The 16,647-nt window shown below is 37.4% G+C and overlaps 1 protein-coding gene across 2 annotated transcripts in view; it reads left to right on the forward strand.

Moving 5' to 3' along the window:
• RAB3GAP2 (RAB3 GTPase activating non-catalytic protein subunit 2) overlaps positions 1-16,647 on the forward strand; it is a 159,543-nt gene that overhangs the window by 95,451 nt on the left and 47,445 nt on the right. For both annotated transcript variants that reach the window (XM_077157874.1, XM_077157873.1), the window contains exons 10-18: positions 3,157-3,305; positions 4,137-4,216; positions 4,341-4,430; positions 5,794-5,933; positions 7,749-7,965; positions 8,489-8,632; positions 8,860-8,942; positions 9,383-9,447; positions 10,235-10,325. In XM_077157874.1, coding sequence (XP_077013989.1) covers positions 3,157-3,305; positions 4,137-4,216; positions 4,341-4,430; positions 5,794-5,933; positions 7,749-7,965; positions 8,489-8,632; positions 8,860-8,942; positions 9,383-9,447; positions 10,235-10,325 — 1,059 coding nt within the window. The remainder of the gene's footprint in view (positions 1-3,156; positions 3,306-4,136; positions 4,217-4,340; positions 4,431-5,793; positions 5,934-7,748; positions 7,966-8,488; positions 8,633-8,859; positions 8,943-9,382; positions 9,448-10,234; positions 10,326-16,647) is intronic.

Consider the following 16,647-nt stretch of genomic DNA (forward strand, 5'->3'; position numbering starts at 1 on the left):
ATATCAGTGAGACCATACAGTATTTGTCCTTTTGTTTCTGGTTAATCACACTCAGCATAATGTCCGTAAGGTCCATTCATGTTGTTACATACTTCATAACTTTATTCTGTTTTACAGCTGCATAATATTCTATCTTATGTAAATGTCACAGTTTGTTTAGCCAACTGTCTGTTGATGGACATTTTGGCTGTTTCCATCTCTTGGTAATTGTTAATAATGCTGCTATAAAGATTGGTGTGTAAATGTCCATTTGTGTCCTTGGCCTTGTATCCTTTGAGTAGAGACAGCATATAGATGGGTCCTGTTTTTTAGTCCATTCTGCCAGACTATGTCTTTTGATTGGGGAGTTTAACCCATTAACATTCAGTGTTATTACTGCATGGGTAGTACTTTCTTCTACTATTTTGCCTTCTGGATTTTATATGTCATATCTAATTTTCTTTCTTTTTACCTTTACTCATAGTCTTTCTTTCTACACTCTTCTCCACACCTCTCTCTTCTGTCTTCGTATCTGTCTCTAGTGTTCCCTTTAGTATTTCTTGCAGAGCTGGTCTCTTGGTCACAAATTCTCTCAGTGATTTTTTGTCTGAAAATATTTTAATTTCTCCCTCATTTTTGAAGGACAATTTTGCTGGATATAGAATTCTTGGTTGGCAATTTTTCTCTTTTAATAATTTAAATATATTATCCCACTGTCTTCTCGCCTTCATGGTTTCTGCTGAGAGATCTGTGCGTAGTCTTATTGGGCTTCCCTTGTATGTGATGGCTTGCTTTTCTCTTGCTGCTTTCAAGATCCTCTCTTTCTCTTTGACCTCTGACGTTCTGATTAGTAAATGTCTTGTAGTATGTCTATTTGGATCTATTCTCTTTGGGGTACGCTGCACTTCTTGGATCTGTAATTTTAAGTTTTTCATAAGAGTTGGGAAATTTTCAGTGATAATCTCCTCCATTAGTTTTTCTCCTCCTTTTCCCTTCTCTTCTCCTTCTGGGACACCCACAACACGTATATTCATGTGCTTCATATTGTCTTTCAATTCCCTGGGTCTCTGCTCATATTTTTCCATTTTTTTCCCTATAGTTTCTGTTTCTTGTTGGATTTCAGATGTTCCACCCTCCAGTTCAGAAATCCTATGTTCTCTCTCTCGAAATCTACCATTGTAGGTTTCCATTGTTTTTTTCATCTCTTCTACTGTGTCTTTCATTCCCCTAAGTTCTGTGATTTGTTTTTTCAGACTTTCAGTTTCTTCTTTTTGTTCTTTCCTTGCCTTCTTTATATCCTCCCTCAATTCATTGATTTGGTTTTTGATGAGGTTTTCCGTGTCTGTCCATACATTCTGAATTAATTGTTTCAGCTCCTGTATGTCCTTTGAATTGTTGGTTCCTTTGACTGGGCCATATGTTCAATTTTCCTAGTGTGATTTGTTATTTTTTGCTGGTGTCTTGGCATTTAATTACCTTAATTAGTTTATTCTGGAGATTGCTTTCACTTTTATCTAGGGTTTTCTTGCTGGATGAATTTGTTGTCTGTCTGTTCTTTGACATTCCATTCAGCTTTATCTGGACCTTTAGCTTAAGTTTTGTTTAACAGAGGAGAATTTTTCAGTTCTTGTTTTCTTGTTTCTTGCCCTGCTTGTGTGGTGCCTTCCCCCCCCACACACACACTTAGGAGGGTCTACTTAGATACTACAGACCCCAGCCAGATTTTCCCAGACCAAACTGGCCTCCTATCAGGAGGAAAGAGTCACCTGCATCGGTTTTCCCTGAGGGTGAGACCCAGCAGGTTGAAAGACTTTCCTGTGAAGTCTCTGGACTCTGTTTTTCTTATCCTGCCCAGTATGTGGTGCTTGTCTGACAGCAGGTCCCACCAGCATAAGATGATGCGGTACCTTTAACTTTGGCAGACTCTCCCTGCTGGGGGCGTGGTGGAGACGGAGGAGAGGGTGTAGGCTGGTTTTAATGGCTTCAAATTACCAAGCCCTGGTGTCTGAATTCCTTGATGGAGGGATTCCACCTGGGTGGGGCTTCACCCCTCTCCTGGGGAAGGCACAAGCTCCAGATAAGCCCCCAAAAGAGCTAACTTCTGCCTATGCCTGGGGCAGTTGCAGCCTGAAAAGTCCTGCCACTGTATCCAGAGGCAGTCAAGCCTTTGTAGATACACAACCACAAAAACCTCTGTTTCCTTCTTGTTTTTCCCCCTTTTTCTGTTGGTCCTGCCCCCTTGGCGCCGGGGCAAAAATGAGCAACCTCCGCTTTGATCACGTTCACCTAAGCTGGGGGCCTATTTTTAGTAGTCAGAATTTGTTAATTAGTTCCACAGTTGGCGTTTGATTGTGCCCAGTCCCTGCTGCTGGTAAAGTCCTTTCCTTTCCCCTCTGGGAAGCGGCCTGTGGGGGAGGGGTGCTTGCCGTTGCAGCCTGTGGAGCTCACGGTTCTGGGGGTGCTCACGGAAGGTCCAGCTGGTCCAGACTGGGGTACGCTGAGTGTCTGGTCACTGATGTGGCTCTGGGAACTGCTCTGTCCTGTTTCTGGTTATTTGGTAGTTGTTCTGGAGGACGAACTAAAATTTGCACGTTGTTAAGCCACCATCTTGACCCGGAAGTCTACAAATATTTTACGGACTTTGATTTTTGTAACTTTTAATAATGACTCATCTTTTTTTTTTTAATGTGTAGATGAAAAATGACCTTTATTTCACAAAATTGATATTTTGATTAAAATAATTTTATATACCACTTTTATATTTAAAGGAAAAAAAATTGGCAAATTCAAAAATTGTACTTTTTAAGTCATCTCTTTAGCTTTGCGACTGCAATTGCTGGACAGTGTTGGCTCTCAGGTCTGGCTCAGTGAATTGATAGTGCACTAGCATTAACCGGAGTAGGATTTTCACATCGTGTTAGGGATCTGTTACACCAAGCGACTTTCCCAATCGTCTGCTGCCCTGTCTGGGTAGAAGCTTAGTTGTGTGTTCTGGTGTAACATTTTCCCCAACTGTATGAGATGAAGTCTATCATTCAGAAGGATGAGAAATAAAGAATCCAACCAAGAATTTTTGAAAATAAGGTAGAAATGAGTTCCAGTAATGACTCATGTCTTTTAAAACATTAACAGTTTAAGATGGAGCTTCAAATCATGTTTGTTTTTCTTTATCAATAGGTATTATGACTCTGTCTCCATTTGATCAAATGAAGACTGCCTCCAATATAGGTGGATTTAATGCAGCAATTAAGAACAGTCCACCTGCCATGTCTCAGTATATCACTGTTGGGTCCAATCCATTTACTGGCTTCTTCTATGCTTTAGAGGTACGAGTTTCATTAGTGATCACAAATAAGGCCACTTGGATTTTTCAACTTGTCTACAAATTGGGTTTTGTGACATATCCTTAGAAAAGTTAAGCAGTGTATGTTTCTAAGTTTCAGTTGAAGCCAAAATTAATCCCAACTCACTTTTTTCCAGACTGTTTAGATAAACTGAAAACATATTAAAGTAAATGCAGTGCAGACTAATCTCCTAGTTTCTGAAGCCCTGAATTCTTTGACAGCTGAATTGTCTTTTTGGTAGAAGTTTCAGGTTTAATGATGTCAGTTCACCAGGGATTTGAATAAGTGAGGTATTATAAAGACAGAATAAACTACCAATTATTGTTAATCTGAGTGTTTAAAATTGCTCTCTAAAATAGAGAAAAGTTAGGTTTTAGGTTTGGCAACTATTATTTCTTGTTTCGAAAACAGCCTTTTCAGGTTTGATTACATTGTCTTTTTACTTTTATAGAACGAAAAAAAAAAAGAGTTAGTTGTGTATCAATGGGAAATCCATGGCACAGCCAGAATGATGTCATCTTAATGTTCTAGTTTAAAAGTTGTTTTTAATTAAATCACCATTTAAAGAAGGTGATCTTAAAAAGGCATATATAGAATACTAACAACTTTATCTTTAAACTATAGATTTAAATTTTTTTATGTTACTGTCTCCTAAAATAAAGTCTTTACTCTAACCTCTGAAAGCAGCTGAACATTGTTGCTAATCTAGGCCTTACAACCTTTCAAAACTTTTTTTAGTAAGCCTTATTTAGTAAGCATATTTTGTTTATTTGTAAGCAAATAAGCTGTTTTTTGAAATGCTCTGTTTTTCAGGGAAGCACACAACCGTTATTATCTCATGTTGCACTAGCAGTTGCAAGTAAACTCACTTCTGCTTTATTTAATGCTGCCAGGTAATTACATAAATAATAAAAAATATATCATTTATTTCTAGCTTGATTTTAACTTATATTTTGGTAGTCTGCATCTTAAAAGCCTGGGAGCTCTAATTTTATTCTAAATATTCTTTCTTTTAAGTGGTTGGCTTGGTTGGAAAAGTAAGAATGAAGAGGAAGTTGTACAAAAGCAAAAGCCAAAGGTTGAACCGGCTACACCATTAGCTGTAAGGCAAGTCTGTCATGCTATTCTCTAATTTTAGTCTATTTAGAAATATACTGTTAAATTAAAGGTCTTCATAAGGGTCTTCAGTGTGCTTAACTGATTTGTTTATCTCATAAGTCCTTGTATCTTCTAAAAATCATTAATAAGGGATTTTTTTCCCACTAGAATATAAGATCCTTGACAGCAGTGATTCTTATCTTGTTCACTGTATCTCCCTGTTACATATTTATTAGGTGTGCAATATATATTTGTGTGCTTAAAAAAAAAAATCTATAAACTTAGCTTAGGTTATAAAGGAAAATGAGTTTAGTAATAGTTGTTGAATTTTTTTCCTTTGAATTAGTCTGTCACTGAGACAACTGTATAAGATTACCAAGTACTTAGTGATTTCGTTTGAAAAATAAGAACATTCTTGCCTGTGCAAGCTTTCTTCTGAGTGCTGGTTTGCACTTTGTTACTTATTTCAGCAGTGCTATAGGAGTGTTAGTATATTTTTCAGGTTTTTTTGGAGGAGTGCTTGGTTTTTGTTTGGTTTTGTTTTTACATCATTTATTATTATCTAATATAAAGGACCATTATGAGGGAAACTCTGTCCCTATTTTAGATGTTCTTTACCTAAAAAGTTAGTCACGTTTGTTGAATTTTATCTTATAAGGCTTTTTATCCTTTTTTAAAAATACTGTGTTATAATACATTTCCTAAATCCACCAAGAATTAAGAAATAAGCCAGTGGCCCTAAGCATGCCAAGTAGATGTGACAAAGTTAGTGTACTTTGTCTCAGGGACTTTTCTCAAAGTAGACTCTCTTGGTCCTATAATACTAACTTTTTGCTTTTATTTTACTCAAAGTTTTAGTAAGGTAGATTACAGACCAATAGTTGTTTAGAGGTAACTATTTAGAAGCTAGAAACTCCATGCTTCAGATAGAAATACTGGTGTCAGCAAGCTGTGCTATCTAGCAAAAAAAATAAAAGGACATTTAAAGAAGAGCTTAAAAATAGACAAAAGATGCCAGTGTCAGGCAAAGCAGCCTAATATTTAGTAGGTTGTGAGGGTTTTGTTTTCTATATATACTTCTTAATTTAGGATAATAGAGTTATAGTTGTTATTTTCTAAAAATGTATCATTGTGGGTATTTGTAGAAAATGTAAGATTTCATAGGGCTGTGTTTTTATAACAAGAAATTTTTGTATGTTATATTGTAAAGCGTCCATTGTGACTAGTTAATAACTTAACAGTGAATCCTAGCAAGGTTCATATTTCTTTAAAAAAACCGATTCAGCCTATTTTATTCATGAGGTTAATTATTCTGCTTAATTTCTCTAGATTGCAATGTGATTTGAGCTTTTTATTTTCCTTTAAATACCAGATTTGGACTTCCAGATTCTAGACGCCATGGTGAAAGTTTATGTCTGTCTCCATGTAACACACTGGCAGCGGTAACTGATGATTTCGGCAGAGTTATTTTATTGGATGTAGCTAGAGGAATTGCAATACGCATGTGGAAAGGTACTTCGTTACAAAGTTCCAGAGTAAAAAATTAATTCACATTAGCCTCAGTAGTTGAGCAACCATATCATAATTCAGCTTCGGGTTGTAACAGTGTTTAAATCTTTCATGTTTATAGTTTTGTTTTTTGTTTTTTTATCCCCCCCATGAACTCAAATGAGCAACATTTAATCTAGTCATCCAGTTGATAATTTTCGGGTTTGATCACCTCATAAATACTTTTAATCTTTGCCTTGTGTACTTCCTTTTAACTGTCATTTCCTGGATTCAGTTTCTTGCCCCTGATAGATTCATTCCACTTTGCAAGGCCACCCTTAAGCCAGATGGTCTCCCTAAATCTAGAATGCCAAGCGTTTCAGATTTAAGATAGCAAAATCCATTGTCTATCTGACTTAATTTCCATATTCATATGCTTGGATCAGTCGACTTAGTTTCTTAATAACTGTGGTATTTAGAATTTGCATTTGGCAGCTGATGACACTCGAGTGCAGGATATGGAATCTCTGTGATAGTCTCAGGGACCCAGTCTCCTTCCCTGTATCTTCCTCATCCAAGGTTCTCTCATGGTCCAGAGTGGCTGTTAGAACGCCAGTCTTCTTATCTGCTTTCCCTAGAAGGAAAGAAGGAAAGGAAAGATTGGTACCCCTGCCAATTGAGTGAGTCTGCTTTGAAGATACTTCCCAGAGACCCTCCAACTTTTGTCTATAATTCATTGAGCGGAACTTAATCACATTGTTATACTTAACTTGAAAATATCTTTAGGTGGACTCATTATCAACCTCAATAAAATAAAATTTCCCCTACTAAGGAAGAAGGAGAAAACTGACTGCACATTTGGAATCATTTGGAATAGTAACGTGTCAGCATACACTACTGGTTGGAAATCACAATTACAGTGCAGTCTGGTTTGTACTTTACTAGAGGAAGAATAATGGGTTTGGAAACATTAAATGATTCTGGATCAGATTGAGACCACTGTTATTTCTTTACAAAGAACCTGTGCAGTGACAGACAGAAACAGCTTTTAAAGTTACGTGTCTGTAGAAATAAGTTTCAGTGTTGCAGATACGCAGTTTCTCCTGGTGTTTGTCTTCTGAGCCAACTTCAGGTTGGATGTGTCCTAGACACAGCTGTTACCAGCTGGTCCAGATCCACTATGGGGGCCTTATTGTTAGCATTGTGGCCTGTCCCACAACTGGTGCAGTTAGTTCACCTTTAAGAACAAACATTGTGTACTGGAGGGAGAGGGTCAGTTGCTTGTGAGAGATCTCCCCAATCGCAACCTCCAGTCCCCCACCTGCGCCTGCCAAAAACAAAAAGGAAGACAGCCTCGGATCTGCATCTTCATGTGCAGGAGCTTCCTCAGTCTGTAGCCCGTGTATCCTTCTGTCTGCTTAGCGCTAAGGGAATTGAATAGCAGGAAATCGTTTTGATCTTTTTCTTGTATTTTAATTGGACTATTATTTTAGATCCAAACTGATAACATCCAAAAATTTTTAAAGGAAAGAAAGAGTAAGGAATGGAATCTGGGAGGGGATACTCATAAGACCTCAGTGATATCTATAATGTTTTGTTTTTAAAGGAAAAAAAGTGATCTCAAGAAAATATGACAAAATATTAAGATTTGATAAGACTTGGTGATAGAGTTAGTATTCATTATGTTTATTCTCTACTTTTCTGTTTAAGATATTTTAAAATAAAAAGATAATATATTTTTAAAGCTTTTTGTATCCCTTCCCCCATCCAAATTTCCCATAGAAGGCTCGTGGTGAACCTGGATTAACTAACTAGCTTCCCTTTTCCTCTGTCTCCAAGGATACCGAGGCGCAGAACTTGGGTGGATCCAAATTGTAGAGGACCTCCATGAAAGAGTACCAGAAAAGGTGGATTTTTCCCCTTTTGGAAATACCCAGAGTCCAAGTCGGGTAGCTCAGTTCCTTGTGATTTATGCTCCGAGAAGAGGAATTTTAGAAGTGTGGAGTACACAGCAGGGACCTAGAGTTGGTGCTTTCAATGTGGGCAAGCATTGTAGGTAAGCTCCAAAACCTTGCATTTTGCTGCTTACAAAGATATATAGGAATGCTTTTTATTAGAGTTATAAAAAACTGCTTATTAAGCTGCAGGTTGTTTGAGAACGGTAATGATCGTTAATATGGTTTTCCTGAAAATGCAAAGTATATAATTAAGGATTAAGTATTTAATAATAAAGAGATATTATTGAACAGGCATGGTGTGTTACTGAAGTCTTCAGTCCCTCACTTATGCTTTGGAGAGTGGGTAAAAAAGGTCCCTTTAAGGTTCCTTAGTGATAAATGAGGTGAATACTTTGTTTGCTAATGAAAGATAGGTTGATTATGTTAATTTAATTTTCTAGCACAGTTTAACAAAGTAGATATCTGCCAGTAGCATACTCTTTTACTTACGTTCTTAGGATATTTATTTACCTCATTGATGCTTCTGGATTATATTAATGTAGGGTTTCATAACTCTAGTAAAAAACATTTTGTTAGTACTCGTTTCTCTGTTTTTACCATTTTGCTATGTGATTTCCTTAGGCTATTATATCCTGGTTATAAAATAATGGGCTTAAATAATGTTACCAGCCAGAGTTGGCAACCACAGACATACCAGATCTGCCTTGTTGATCCTGTATCTGGAAGTGTGAAAACAGTGAATGTTCCTTTCCATTTAGCACTGAGGTAAGTAAGGGTTATTGAGTGTCTTCTAACTTGTAATTGCTGTCCCTCTGCAAGCTTTTCCTGGTGCCTTATTTTGCTAGTTGTTTTACTTTATTTTATCATTAGACTTATCTCTGAAGTTAAAATAGGAAGAATGTAAAGGAAAAAGAAAGTTGGAGTGCATCAGAATAGGAAGAAAAATGTGTTTTCATGTTATGTAATAATTTGTTGTGTTATTTATTACTTAGTGATAAGAAGAGTGAACGAGCCAAGGACATGCACTTAGTAAAGAAGCTAGCAACCTTACTGAAAACAAAATCTCCCAATCTAGGTAGGTGTCCTTTAAATAAAAAAAAATTATTATTTTTACAAGCATACTGTTTTCATGGGCAGGTACTAGGAATCGAACTTTGGTCTCTGGCATGGCAGATGAGAACTCTGCCTGCTGAGCCACCATGGCCCACCCATAAGCATGCTTTTGTAATTTAAAAAAATTGATAAAAATATCCTAAATGGAGCAATCAAATACTTAAATGCATTTATGAGCTACCGCAGCTCCTTTTAGTACAAAAAATTACAGTTACTTTTTATTGGAATTATTCGGTAAGGATGAAGTGTACCATCTAGGTACAGATTGCAAACAACAGTGAGAGAGGACACAAATCTTTTGTACTGATTCATAGTACAAATGTGTTCATTTTTCTTTAAGAATAAAGTTTTCCTAGAACAATAAAAGTGAAAAATTTACATCGATTCATTTTTCCTTTCTAGATTTAGTTGAAATGGAAATAAGAGAGTTAATTCTTGATATTAAGTATCCTGCAACCAAAATACAAGTGAGTGTGTATAATTATGAACTTTACTTCTTTTTTCCCTCTAAACCCTTTTTTGTCCAGCAAATACATAGAAGCTGTTGTGTCATGGTCTGATATTTGTCTCCAGTCATTCTCTCAAGCTAGTTTTTAGCTGCTTAAATATCATCAATTAAAATCCAATTTAGTGTGCTCATATGAAAGAATAAGTATGAACTTTAACCACTTTGTCTAATCCATTGTTGTCTGTGATGGTTGCTACTTTAGGCATGAAGAATTATTTTGGAACTGGTTATGAAGGCTCTTAAATATTTCCCAGAGGAAAGGGGTCAGAAAGTTGATGCAATGGGATGGGGAGTATAATATATATCTAGTATGGCCTTTAGATTCAAGCAGCCATACTTGAATGTGATAATTAAGCTATAATTAAGTTATGGCCATGCATTTATTATGGACATGACAATAATTACCTTTGCTTTTCATTTATGCCTATATCTTATGCTTTTATTCAGAGTCCTCTTACTGGTTAATAGCTTTATCTCTGTTTTGTCTTGGCCATTGTGTTAAGCATCATTTGCCTTCTAGTTTTATTATCTGCTTCAGCTTTTTGTCATTATACATATTTGGCGTGATGTGCAATTGCATATTACATAATGTAACTTTAATTCTCAGGGATGTGTACTAAAATGTCTTAAATGTGGAGCTTCCCTTTAAAATTTGGGGTAGTGAAAGTATAGTCATAAATATAAAATTTAAAGAACAAAATTATTGCCATCTGATTACTGCAATTGCTCAATATCTTTCTTCCTAGGCTTTGGAAAGCATTTTAGCAAGTGAACGCTTACCATTTTCCTGCCTCAGAAACATCACTCAGGCTTTAATGGATACTTTAAAAAATCAAGGTAATAGGATTTATACTGATTGGAGTTATAAAAATCACTACAAGTTTTATTAATCTGACTAAATAATAAGCTATTAATTGCTTAGGACCATCAGGTACTTTAAATGTGGAAATAATGTATGTAAGAATCAAGGAGGCTTTTATTTTACCACTTTATATTTGGGGACTTTATTTTTTCCTGTATGTGGTTGATCTTCATTTGGGCTTTCTCTGAATAATATGATGCTATTTCTTATTAGAAGTGTTTTTCTTTTTTAAAAAAATATTTTTATTGAGAAATCTTCATATACTCCATACATGGTACACAATCATTGGCTCACAATATCATCACATAGCTGTGTATTCATCACCATCATCATTTTTAGAACATTTGCAGCATTCCAGAAAAAAATAAAAAGAAACAGTTCACACATCCCATACACCTCTACCCCTTCCTACCTTTTATCTCCCCCCATTATTTATTTATTTATTTATTTTCCTTATTTTATTACTTATCTGTCCATACCCTGGATAAAAAGGGCACCAGACTGTTTTCACAATCACACAGTCACACTGTAAAATCAATATAGTTATACAGTCATCTTCAAGAATCAAGGCTACTGGAACACAGCTCAGCATTTTCAGGTACTTGCTCTAGCCACTCCAATACACCACAGACTGAAAAGGGGTGTTTATATAATGCATAAGAATAACCTCCACGATAACCTCTCGACTCTGAAATCTCTCAGCCATTGACACTTTATTTTGTCTCATTTCTCTCTTCTCCCTTTTGATCAAGAAGGCTTTCTCAATCCCATGATGCTGGATCCTGGCACATCCCAGAATCCTGTCCCAGGGAGATTTACCCCCTGGGAGTCATGGTCCACATAGTGGAGAGGGCAGTGAGTTCACTTGCCAAGTTGGTTTAGAGAGAGAGATCTGACATATATGCCATATAAGAACTTGAACATATTCTGTATCACAAAATCCCTTAAATAAGCGTTCTTAGGGGGTTGGGGAACATGGCAGTGGCTGGGGCAGCTCCTGGGAACCAGTTATTATTTTTCATCAATCGAGAATGCTGAAAAGGCACAAGAATATGTTACCTCTTCCAGGGAAATGAAGGTAAAAAAGGTCAATTCATAGACGAGCTTATGATCAAATGGCAAAAGAATGATCATGAATTGATTTCAGATCCTTTGTGACTGAGTTTCAAAAAAGTTGAAATTTAGGTGGGCAGAGGTCAGGAGACCAGCTAAAAAGAAGTAGGCAGAAAGGGAGAAACATGAAGTTTCTGCATTTGCTGAACCTGACACAACCATAGGGTAAAATGCCTTTTGATTTGGCCAAGCTCTCACAACAGCCCTGTTGTCTGAACGGAAATATTTATAATCATGGCAATTTGGCAAAATACATTTCCCCAAAGAAGGAAATAGTTAATTATAAAGCTAAGAAGGAAAAACAGTAACCAGAAAGTTCTTAGTGTGATGACCATGGGTAAAATGGAAAAGCCAGTCACTAAATTCATATGGAAAGAAGGGCCCTGAATAGCCAAAACCATATTGAAAAAGTGCAAAGCATCAGAAATCAAAACAGTTTCATACTGGCATAAGGACAGACATATAAACCAGTGCAAAAGAATCAAGAGTCCAGAAATCACAAATCTCTGGCCACCTGATTTTTGATAAGCATGGTGAATCCATTCAATGTAGGAAAAATAGTCTCTTCAACAAATGGTTCTGGGAAAAGTGCATATGCACGTTCAGAAGAATGAAATTGGACCTAACCTTATACCACACACAAAAGGTAACTCAAAATGGATTAACAACCTTAACATAAGAACAAATACTTTAAAATTCCTAGAAGAAACATAGGGGAAAATCTTTAGGACCTTGAACTGATATTTCTCCAAAGACATACAAGTCGCCAGTACACGCATAAAAAAGATGCTCAGCACCAGTCAGTAGGGAGAAGCAAATCAAAACCACAATGAGATACTAGTTTTTTTTTTTTTTTAGAAGGAAGGAAGGATAGAAGGAAGGAAGGAAGGAAGAAAGGGAAACATTTTTAAACATTTTCTTGTTTTATTGTATTTTGTTTTTCCGTTTTTTGTTACATGGGCTGGGGCCGGGAATCGAACCGAGGTCCTCCGGCATAGCAGGCAAGCACTTTGCCCGCTGAGCCACCGCGGCCCGCCCAGAGATACTAGTTTTTACCCAGCAGGATGGTTATTATTTAAAAAAAGAAAAAAAGGGGGAAATGGAAAGTGTTAGCAAGCTTTTTTCCCCTCTCTTGGCTCTGGGCAGAGTACAGACTTTAATTTCCCTACTGGCCGCCATTGGGGAGGATCTTCCTCCTGTCCATAAGCCCCTGATTAAACTCCTGTGGAATCTTCAGTCCAAGGTGTTCTTTGGTCTCAGGGTTGTGCTGGGCTGGAACAGTTCTTCATAATTCAGAGTCCACCCACATATGTGATCCAAGTTGTTGCTCCTAAGAGAGGTAGAGCAGACACTAAGGGGTAAGTGATATTCAGGGAGTCTGAATCTGTTTTCTGAGATTGCAGACTGCATGTCCCATCAGCATGCTTTACTCTGAACAAGTGACTTCAGGACCCTGGATCCAGTGAATTTCCCTCCTGCCTCTCTGAGTCCACAGAAGGCAAGAGGAAAGCAGGCATGGCCAGGAGTCTTTGCCAGCAGAGACTCAACATTTACTCGGAAATTGGCTTCTGAGCTACCACTCTCTAGAACAGCTGGCTACCCCCAGTGCTGCTCCTGGGGTGGGGGTGGGGGGTCCTTTGCTGGGAAGCGAGGAGATTGGGATCAACTTCATGAATTCTCCTATGACTTCAAAAGCAGGGGATGAGTCTGCAGCATTTTGGGGGCCATTTAGTAAATAGGAATAATTTAGTGGCTTGTACACCTGCTAACAATCACCAAGCACAACTCCCCAGCCTGTCTTGGCAAGCAGGGTCTGGCAAAGGAGCCCAGGCAGTTCTTGACGGGGGCTCTCAGGTCTGCTCCCTCAAGCCTCTGCAGAACCCACAGCCAGCGGGTTCACGTAAGGTATGACTGGGAGGATTAACTTAGAGTTGCCTCTGAGCCACCTCTTCCTTCCTTTCATATGGGAAGAACAAGCCAAAAGATGGCTGTGCAGAAATGGACTTTTCAGTGCTTCTTCAGACCCTCCCTGGGAGATACCATGGCAGGGTAGAAAGAGGACCTGCATGCAGCCCATTATCTTGAATTTGCAGCCCAGCCTCACCCCCTACTAGGAACCTTGAACAAGAAAGAAGTAAGGTGGAGCTTAAGAAACAGCTGCTTTCCTAAAAACCTGGACCACAGCTGCAACTTTTATTTTTAGCTCTTTAATTATTCATGTATGTATTTACTTATTTTTAGCTCACTGGAAGGGACCCAAGCAGGAGGGGAAAAAAAATGGATCCGGTTCTCCAAAAACCTTGAAACAAGTGTTTCACTCAAAGTAAGCAGAAGACTAAATATAGCCTCATCAGAGAATATTTGCCTCCTCTATGAGCACTTTTCGGGCAGGGGGCTCCAGAAGACACCTTCTGCTTCGCTTCTTGCATGCTGGAAAAAGTCAAAGATCCACCACTATGTTTTGACAAGATTTCCCCAGTTTTCCTGTATTGAGGGCAGGTTGCCCCACTGATGTATACCACATCATTGGCTTCCAGTGGCTGAAAGCTGTTTGGGACCCAGCAGTGCTGGAAAACATACTTCAGCTAAAATATTTAACACATGTCCACCTACCCCTCCCTCCTAGGAGCCAGTGGGAGATGAATAGCCTTCTCAATTCCTTTTCGTCTTTAATATTCATGAGGAAAATAATAAAGGTATGGAGTCAAGAACTTCAGCAGCATAACTGATGGCAGGCTGTGTGGTTGAATCATCTAGAGACCAGAAAGATGGTTAGCAAGGGGCTCTTTTCAGAAGGTGCTAAACTACCTTTTCCCCATTCTGCCTGGGAAATGGACCAAAGACAAGGTCTGGGACTGGGACAGGTGGTACTCAATGTGTGAATATCTGGGCAGGATGGTGACCAGATTCTGCTGGGACAGGAACAGGTGGTACTCAGTGTGTGAATATCTGGGCAGGACGGTGACCAGATTCAGCTGGGAAGAGCTCAGAAACGGAGCTCTTTAGTTTCTGAGCTCTTCCCATGGGGAAAAGGAAACGTAGACTGTCATTACGCTTCTGTGAAGCACTGGTCTGAAAACTGAAAGCACCCGAAACGCAGGGTTTAGAGGTGAGAAAGGATGATGTCTGCCTTCTTTCCTCTTTGGAAGGTATATTCCTAGATGTTTTGATTTGGAGGAAAGAGCCCAGAGATGAAGACAGTGTCTCTGCTGTTAGCTGTAACAATAACATACGTAACAATAATAAGATCCTAGGGGTTTTGTTTGTTCGTTTTTAATCTGTCTGGGTTATACTTTAATTGTATGGGGTGGAGGGACATGGTGGAGAGGTTCAGCTGCTGATTAACCACAGCATATGTTAACCTTGCTGTGGTTTACCTTTTTAAACCTCACGGCTCAGTTTGTATGGCTTCATATTTAATAAATACTTCCTGGATGACTCTAGAAAAAAGTGTTAACAAGGATTCAGAGAAATAAGAACCCTTATACATTGCTGGGTGAAATGTAAAATGGTACAGCTGCTTTGGAAAACAGTTCGGTGGTTCCTCAAAAAGATACATAATGTATTACATATGACCCATCAATTCCACTCTTAGGTAATATTACCAAAAAAATGCAAAGCAGAGACTCAAACATGTCTTCAACACTAGTGTTCATAGCAGCATTATTTACAATAGCCAAAAGGTAGAAGCAACCTGAATGGATAAACAAAATGTTTTATAGCCATGTCATGGAATACTCTTCAGCCTTAAAAAGAAATGAGGCTCTGATACATTCCAGACATGAATGAACATTGACAACATTATGTTGAGTGAAATAAGCCAGACACAGTAGGACAAATATATGATTCTGCTTAGATGAAGTATTTAAAATATGCAAATTCAGAAAGTCAGAAAGTCAGTTAGAGGTTACCAGGGGCTTAGGGGAGGGAATTGCTTAATGTTGGAAGCTGGCTAGGGGAATTATTATATAATGGGTACACTGGTCTTTTTTGAGTGATGAAAAAATTTTAGTAATGGAAGGCAGTATTGTAGCACAACATTGTAAAAGTAATTAACGCCAAGAATTTTATACTTAAAAAATGGCTTAAATGACAAATTTTATATTTTATATATATTACCACAATAAAAAATACATGGAATAGTATTTGCCAAATAATGTAACATTAAAGAAATATGTGGAGACAGTGAAAGCTTTTTATCAATGGGGAAAAAATGAATCCTGTCAAAAGCAAAAGTTGTTAACCTTCCTAGTAATTAAGGTGACCAATTCTGGTTTTGCCCAGTACATTCTCAGTTTTAGCACTGAAAGACCTACATCCTACGAATCCACTAAGTCCTGGACAAACGAGGATTGTTGTTGATCATCCTAATCGTAATCAAATAAGTATACATTAAATCATTGAGATATTGCCTATCACATCAGCAAAGATTTTAAAAAGAGAATACTCGGTCATAATGAGTACTGTACTGTATACTACTGGTGGCAGCATAAATTGGTTTAAATTTTCTGGAGACAGTTTGGCAGCAAGCATCAAGAACTGTGTTTATGATCATATACTTTTTTGTTCATACATTTTTGACTCATAATATTACTTTTCAAAACCCAAGTTATGAAAAAATCAGGAATACACAAAACTTATGCGCCACACAATGTTATTTATAATATGGAAAATTTGAATTGGCTTAACTGTCTAGCAATAGGAGAAAGACTTAAATAAATTATGGTTCCCTCATTTGGTGAAGTACCATGCAGTTAATAAAATTGTTCTCCAGAATGTTTAAAAAAAAAAAAAGAAAAAAAATGCTTAGGGCTTTCATTAGGAGAAAGATTTAATAAACTATGGTTCCCTCATTTGATGAAATACCATGCAGCTAATAAAATTGTTCTCCAAAATGTTTTTTTAAAAAAAGTTCTTAGGGTTTTCATTGTCTGCCTTTTTGAAGAATGAAATATTTGTTCTATATTAGATACATTTTGGGATTATTATACAGAAATGTATTATTAAAAAGTGATTATTTCACCAATTTTAATCTTTAGTTTGTGTTTTTTTTTTTCTTTTCACCAGTATTAATCTTGACACAGGTAAAACCTGATTGATGTAGGATATTAAGTGGAATTCTACTTTTAATTTCTTTGTCAGCCTTTTTTACTGTTACATGAATCACAATCATAGTTTCTGGTT

Source organism: Tamandua tetradactyla, chromosome 4 (genome assembly GCF_023851605.1).
Source record: "Tamandua tetradactyla isolate mTamTet1 chromosome 4, mTamTet1.pri, whole genome shotgun sequence".
Classification (NCBI taxonomy): Eukaryota; Metazoa; Chordata; class Mammalia; order Pilosa; family Myrmecophagidae; genus Tamandua; species Tamandua tetradactyla.